Here is a 6,756-nt window from a genome sequence, read left to right as displayed (position 1 = left end):
AACCACCTGCAACCAAACTTGGACTGTTATGATGGGCATGGACCTTCGCATCAAACGAAGGGGTAATTTCAAGGCCAATAAAGCCATGCAGAGATCTGGAGACAGGAGTCTGATATTTGATAAGTTTCTCCTTTGTTAACGAGCAATACACACACACATATATATATACACACACACACACACACGATGTTGTTAATGGAGCCAGGCTGCTGGATCCATATCATGCCTTATGTATGCATGTATGTCTGTATTTTATTTGATGCGTGCTCAACGTGACTTTTTTGCATTTTTCCTGCCCTGGTCTAGAGCAATCCAACAGAAAACCGAAAAGGGGGAAGCAACCCCCCACCCCGGCCTTAATGTATGCACAGAAAATTGTAAACATGTAAAGAACTGAAAGCTTCACGCTGAGTTTTGCCATGCTCCATTTCCTTACCATTTCCTGCTGTCGTTTTAAAGCGATCTCACTCATCTAGCCATTCCGTTTGCAGGAACAGTATGCTCATAATTACTAACAAATCAAGCGGCTACTGTTGCTCTCTCGGTTTATTGACAAGCTGAAGAGAAATGGAAGGGGAAATGACAAAGAGACTCAAAGTAAGGGGAGAATAATGTTTAAAAAAAAACGGGGAGGAGGGAGACATGGAAGGGAGGTTGATTTATTTTATTTTATTTTATTTTATTTTATTTTTTGGAGAGGCACACCAAAGGGTTTGGGATTCCAAACAGTTTGTAGAGGAGGAGGCAGGGCCAGCATCAGTTAGAGCTAGTCACAGCAGCAGGGTGCATGGGGTGTACACGTACGTGGGGTCTTTTAAGGGCAATGGAGAGGTATTCACCAACAACTTTGGAAAAGAACTCGATATCGGTTAAAAAATATGCCATGGCAGTGTATAATTGCTTAAATAAATACATTCCCAGAGGTTTTTTACACACACACACACGCGCGCGCGCGCGCACACACACACACACCCCTATATTTGTTCAGCCACCAAAACCTCGACATGATAGGATCTCTGGTAAAGAGCTGTAATATCTCTCCAACGGTAGAGCTATATAGATATGCTCCCGATATAGGTAATTCATTCCGTGGGAAACACTCTTTTATTTATTTTTTTTAGGAGTATTAGGTGATTTACAAAAGATAGAGTTTAGATTAGAATACATATCTCGGCAGCTATGAAATTGCAATGGATATGGTTGTACAGACTGGCAAGGCCTCTCAATGTGTTTAGGATTATTAGACCCAAGCGCTCTCTAGGTTTGCTTAGCCCTTCTTGGAGTCATTTGTCAAGACCATTGCTTCAAGTTTGCAAAGCAGAGCAGGGAAATGCAAAGTGACTTGCTTACTCCAAGAAAATTTGCATGGAAAAAAAAAAAAAGAAATATTGAACCTGTTCAATCCATATTTCAAAGGTTAACGAATGTCACCAATGCTCTAAAAGGGCAGAGCAAGGGGAGTGAAATCTATTTACACTTCACATGTGCCCAGCTCCCTTTCCTGAGCATAGACGAGCCCGAAATTTTCTTAAAACTTGTTTCTTCTTTAATTTCTCAGTTCACTGAGCAGTGACCTGATAAACCGGTCACTAAATATAGGTACCGTAAAAGGTGTAGCCAAGCCTTTATGTCGGTTTGTTTGTAGAAACATGCCAGTCATGAAATGATCTCAGTGGTTGTGATGCTTTATAATAATTCGATTTTGTCTTGATGGTGCACTTGAGTGACTCTGCAGAACAGCAAATTTAAAAAACGTTGCAAGGGTGGGGGGAGGTGGAGAGGATTTTTTTTTTTCCTTTTTAATACGTCCCCATAAGGCAGACCAAAAGATGTCTCCTAACAGACTCAATAGCAAAAATCATATTAATAGCCATGAAAGCCAAATCCAATTCATTTTTACCTGTTTGGGTGCTGGTTTGCAGCTCTATGAAATGTCCTTTGATGAGCTGCATAAAAATGCCTTGCTAAAAATAATGGAGAGAAAGGAATCCATTGCAGGTTTTGATTCCCCTAAGTGAAGCCACTCCAAACAAGTTGTTTCTATTGGAGCCTACATGCAATCCATATGAAGACATATGTAATTCCTGAAAATCTACATGCCTTTGGGTTTTTAGCAGTTACACAGCTTTTATTGTGGGGGTCTGGTCTGGCGGGAGGAAATAATCTGTCATAAAAACAGTGGAATACGGTTGTGTCTCTTTCATACTTTGAGGTTATAAAATTGGCAGTTGCCCAGTATTTAGCACTTGGTAATATGTTAGGATACCCGATCTTCTTGTTTGGGAGACCCAGACGCTTTAAATATTCCCCCAACTCCAATGGTTTGATTCTCCAGATACGTTGCAAATAAACAGGGCTTTCTGATTGAACTGACATGTGCTGGAAGGACCTCAATAGCTGGCATCCGTGCTTGGGAGGACCCTATGATTTGCAGAACTCGTTTTGCAGTGGATGGAGTAGCAATGGGCTCTTGCAAAGTAGGATCTGCTGCACATGGGTGTGTAATCAATTAGTCTTCTTCTCTGTAAAACATGCCCCCTAGACCACCACCACCTCGCATTTAGGAGCACACTTTCTACGAGGAAATCCAGGCTGCAGCGATTCCAAAGGAAGCAGCAGTAGCAGCTGTCAGCTCTTATTAACTCCTGCATAAAACATACCTTAAGTATGGTTTGTTATCAATTACTCGCAGAAATGAAACAACTGGGAAAATGCAGCGAGGCTCTCTATAAATTAAAGCGATTGGCTGATTGATTAGAGCACCTGCTGTAAATCATAACAGTTGCACACAATTATGAACGAGCTATTTAAGTTCATTTGTAAACAAAATTCATGTCACCGGGGAATGGCTCTCATTTTTAGCTTTGCTTTTTTTTTTATTTTATTTTTTTTGGTGTGTTTTAGTTTTGCTGTTCTTCCCTAAGTGTGCCTGTTTGCTATTAGAGGAATAAGTGCATTATGATCCCTCTCTTAACAATCACTTTATTTGCTTCTCAGAGAAATGAGCTGTTTTGTCTAATCATGGGTAGAATGCAACTTGGAAAAAAATGCCTTACATATTCATGTCACTGTAATCAGATCAGATTTATTAAGAAGTTGAAGGTTTCCATCTTTTTTTTTTAAATTTATAATATGATAACGAAGGACAGGGCCATGGTGACATCAAATTGTTTTCCAATGTTTCTTTCCTGGGGAAAATCAAATTGTTTGGGTTTGAAATAAAATAATCTTAATAAAACCCATGCCAATAAGAAAGGCCTTTTCGGATTGCTATTCCCCCCCGCCCTCCCATACTCATTTGATCCAGTAGCTTCCTTGACTTCAATAGGTTTAGTCCTGGCATTTGATTCTCATCAGTAGAAGTATTATTCAGGGTAACTGATAATATTCGGAGAATCCACAATGTGCCAGGCGCTGTCCATTGTACAGGGAGGCATAGTTTCTGCATCACAGGGGGTTTAGGGAGATAAAAAACCAGAGGATGAGACATGCTGAAAACACATACCACATTTATATAGGTCCATTAGTGCTTTTTTTAAATGATCAAGTCAATGCCCATCAGCTCTCTTTCACTGAACCTCTACCTACCCATTTGCTGGTCAATGTTACACAGGCCTAGAAAAGCGCTGATGTAGGAGATTCAGGGCCCAAGCATTCATTTTTCTTTTGCTAAGCTATTGATGGCAAAGCCTATCTGGTTAGGATGTCTAGTCTTATGTGTCCTCATGTTATATTCCCCCCACGTTCTCTTTCTCTCTCCAGTTCCGGTTCCTCCAAAATCTGTCACTTCTTTGATGATGAATAAAGATGGCTTCCTGGGTGGCATTTCAGTCAATACTGGAGAGGTGTTTTGCTCAGTACCTGGCCGCTTGTCCTTGCTCAGTTCAACTTCAAAGTATAAAGTAACAGTGGGAGAAGTTCAAAGACGCCTCTCGCCTCCAGAATGTCTGAATGCTTCCCTGCTAGGAGGAGTGCTTAGAAGGTAAGGGCTTGACATAAGTGTGCATGCGCACCTGTGTTTTTATATATGCATTGCACAATACTGTCTGCACTGAACACATTTGCAAATGTGGGAAATGGTATTTTTCAGTGGTGTGTATAAAGCACTAAGGTAAAGTAAAAGTTAGACCTGGCATACAAGCATAGAAATGGAGGCATCAAGGTTAGAGAAAGATGTGTCCATAAAGATTGGTCTGCTAAGGCACCTGAGATGGTTTATGTCCAACAGGATCATAGCCTGTCAAGCGTAGACAGGTTAGCACATACTTTTTCTTCCCTCCTTCCCATTTCTCTCTCTCTTTTTTTCTCATTGGAAAATGGGATAAGATGCAGGATGTGTTTACTGCAGCTGAATAATTTGTTTTCCTTCTTTGAGGACCAGTTGTCTAGAGAAGGGAAATGCAGTAGATCTCATCTCTCTGGACTTGAATATATAATTAAATAAGGTCCTGCATGGGGAATGGTTAGTAAAGCTGGAGAAGCTGGAGCTTGGTCAAAGACCTGAAAGGTGTTTAGGGGGTCAGACTTGATGATCTGCTCAGGACCTTTCCGACCCTACCAACTATGAAACCTGATAAAGAAGACTTGACAAAGGGTTGTGTTGAAAGAGAAGTATTGAGCTGGGAAGAGGTTGCTGGTGGAGCTCTTCATAGATGACTCTTGGGACTGAATTTTGATATTTTCAGTAATGACCATGGTACAAAAAGTAGGATGGACTTGATTAAATTTGCTGGTGACACTAACTCTGGAGGCATTGTCAATACTGGATTGGGGTATCAGAGGAGGATTGGGATATCACTGAAGAAGAATTGGATGATCTTGAGGGCTAGAACAATATAAATGGGATGCAACACAGTAGTACAAAATGGAAGGTCAGAGACTTAAGGAGTAATAACTAGAGTTCCTGCTATAAGCTGACCATTCGTCAGTTGGGAACAAGACAGGAAGAGAAAGGCTTGGGCATACTATCAGTTCCAGGATGATGAGTTGGTATGTCTGAGAAACAGGCCGCTGTGATCCCAGGACATACCTGTGGAGGTTTTTCCAGTAGAGATAAGGAAGTAATTAATGCCATTATACAAGGCCCTGCTGAAGCTTTGGGGTGTGCACAGTTTTGGTCACTCCTATTCAAGAAAGATTCATTCACAATGGAAGAGTGGCAAAGATGAGCTAAAAGATAGAGGATGCAAAGCTTGTCTTACAAGAGGAGAATTCAAAGGGTTTGGCTTATTTATCCCAGCAAAATGAAAGCTGAGGTAGATGCTTATAAACCCACCAGAATAGTACAGACCAGGGAAGCAGAGCTATGTAAACTAAGGGTTAAAGTTGGCAGAAGGACAAATGGGCATAACCTGTCCATTAATAAAGTGTGGCTGAAAATTAGAAGAAGGTTTCTAACCAGCGAGGTACTGAAACAGCTTTCCAGTAGGAGTAGTGGGGGTAAAAACACTAATCCATTTTAAAATGGAGTTGGTTCCATTTATGAAAGAGCTTCTATGAAATGGTTACCTGCAACACCTGGGGACTAAAATTGATAATGCAGGAGTTCCCTTCCGGGTCTGCCTTCCTCTATGCTCTCTGACACATACACCCCCCTCCCTTCAATGTGCATTCTTCCACCCACCCTAAAAGCTTCTTTTTGGAGAATTTCCTCTCTTCTTTTTTTCAAATCAAAAATCTTTCCTCTGAGTTCCTCTAGTGAAACTTCAGCTGAGATCTCTGCCAGTAAAAGAAGCAGAGGTTTTTACTTAGATGTGCTAACCTGCTTCTACTTCTGTGTAATCTAAAGTGGAACATAGCAAACAGGTGAATAAGACATTGGCAATAGAAAATATAATTAGCAAGGTGAAGAGCCATCACTATTGAGTTTCTGTGGATTTCTGGAGGGGGCTGAAGTGGTCCTAATCAATGGCCACTGCTGAATTTGTTTTCTAGTTTGAATCTACATTTTTTATAAGCTTTGGATGCCCGGCATATGAAATAGAGATGGATATTCTCTTACAGCTCCATCATTGATTCTCTCTACCTCGGTACAAAATACTGGAACATCCGAGTCCTTGTGAGGGTGACTTTTTGTCTGTAACTGGTCATTCTTGACCAGTTCCAAAATGCGTTAGTCATGAGATAAGGGGTAAAATCCTGCCCATTTTGACATCTGCAGCCAGGCTGCCATTAATTTCATTTGAGGCCTGGATTTCTTCATTGGTGTTTAAACCATAACCACAAAACTATATATGTCCTATCAATAACTCTAAATTGCCCATGTATATGGGACATTTTCAGTTATATATATATACACACAGACACACATATAGATAGATAGATTTATATAGAGTTATCTATCTATATATATCTATATAGCTGTATATAGCTATATATATTCTAATTTTACTTCCTCATCCCCACCAAACATCTCAACACACCCACACCTTTTTTTTCCTTTAGATGCCTCAAGCAATAACTATTACATTCCTATATGCATTAGTATTTCTCTAGATGTCCCTATAGCTAGTTCAACATTTTCTATATTCCTATGTGTATGTGTGTACATGTATATGTACATATCTTCATTGACTTATTCCTTTAGATGGTCTTAAGAGTCTCATTCTTTCTTCCTCCCCCCTACTTTTTCTCTAGATATATCCTCTATTAGTATATCTATATTCCTAGATATTTCTCAATGTCCTTCCCTCTTTTTTTTTTTTTCTGATCAATACCTGTTTGATTCTTCTCCTCCAGGTTATACCCCTTCTGTTT

General features: G+C 40.2%; 1 protein-coding gene across 12 annotated transcripts in view; it reads left to right on the top strand.

Annotated features, from left to right (window-relative positions):
- The window catches only part of TFAP2B (transcription factor AP-2 beta), a 54,503-nt gene that overhangs the window by 17,425 nt on the left and 30,322 nt on the right, over nucleotides 1-6,756 (top strand). For 11 of the 12 annotated variants that reach the window (XR_003094522.1, XM_025206511.1, XM_025206512.1 and 8 more), the window contains one exon: nucleotides 3,763-3,982. Coding sequence is in view for 11 of the 12 variants with exons in the window: in XM_025206511.1 (XP_025062296.1) it covers nucleotides 3,763-3,982 (220 nt within the window). In the remaining variant the exon portion in view is untranslated. Of the gene's footprint in view, nucleotides 63-3,762; nucleotides 3,983-6,756 lie in introns of all 12 variants that reach the window. The other variant, XM_025206514.1, reaches the window with a different exon arrangement.

The sequence above is a fragment of the Alligator sinensis genome, unplaced genomic scaffold (genome assembly GCF_000455745.1).
Source record: "Alligator sinensis unplaced genomic scaffold, ASM45574v1 scaffold293_1, whole genome shotgun sequence".
NCBI classification, from domain to species: domain Eukaryota; kingdom Metazoa; phylum Chordata; order Crocodylia; family Alligatoridae; genus Alligator; species Alligator sinensis.
Note: the sequence above shows the minus strand (reverse complement) of the source record. Positions and strands in the feature narration are given on the sequence as shown.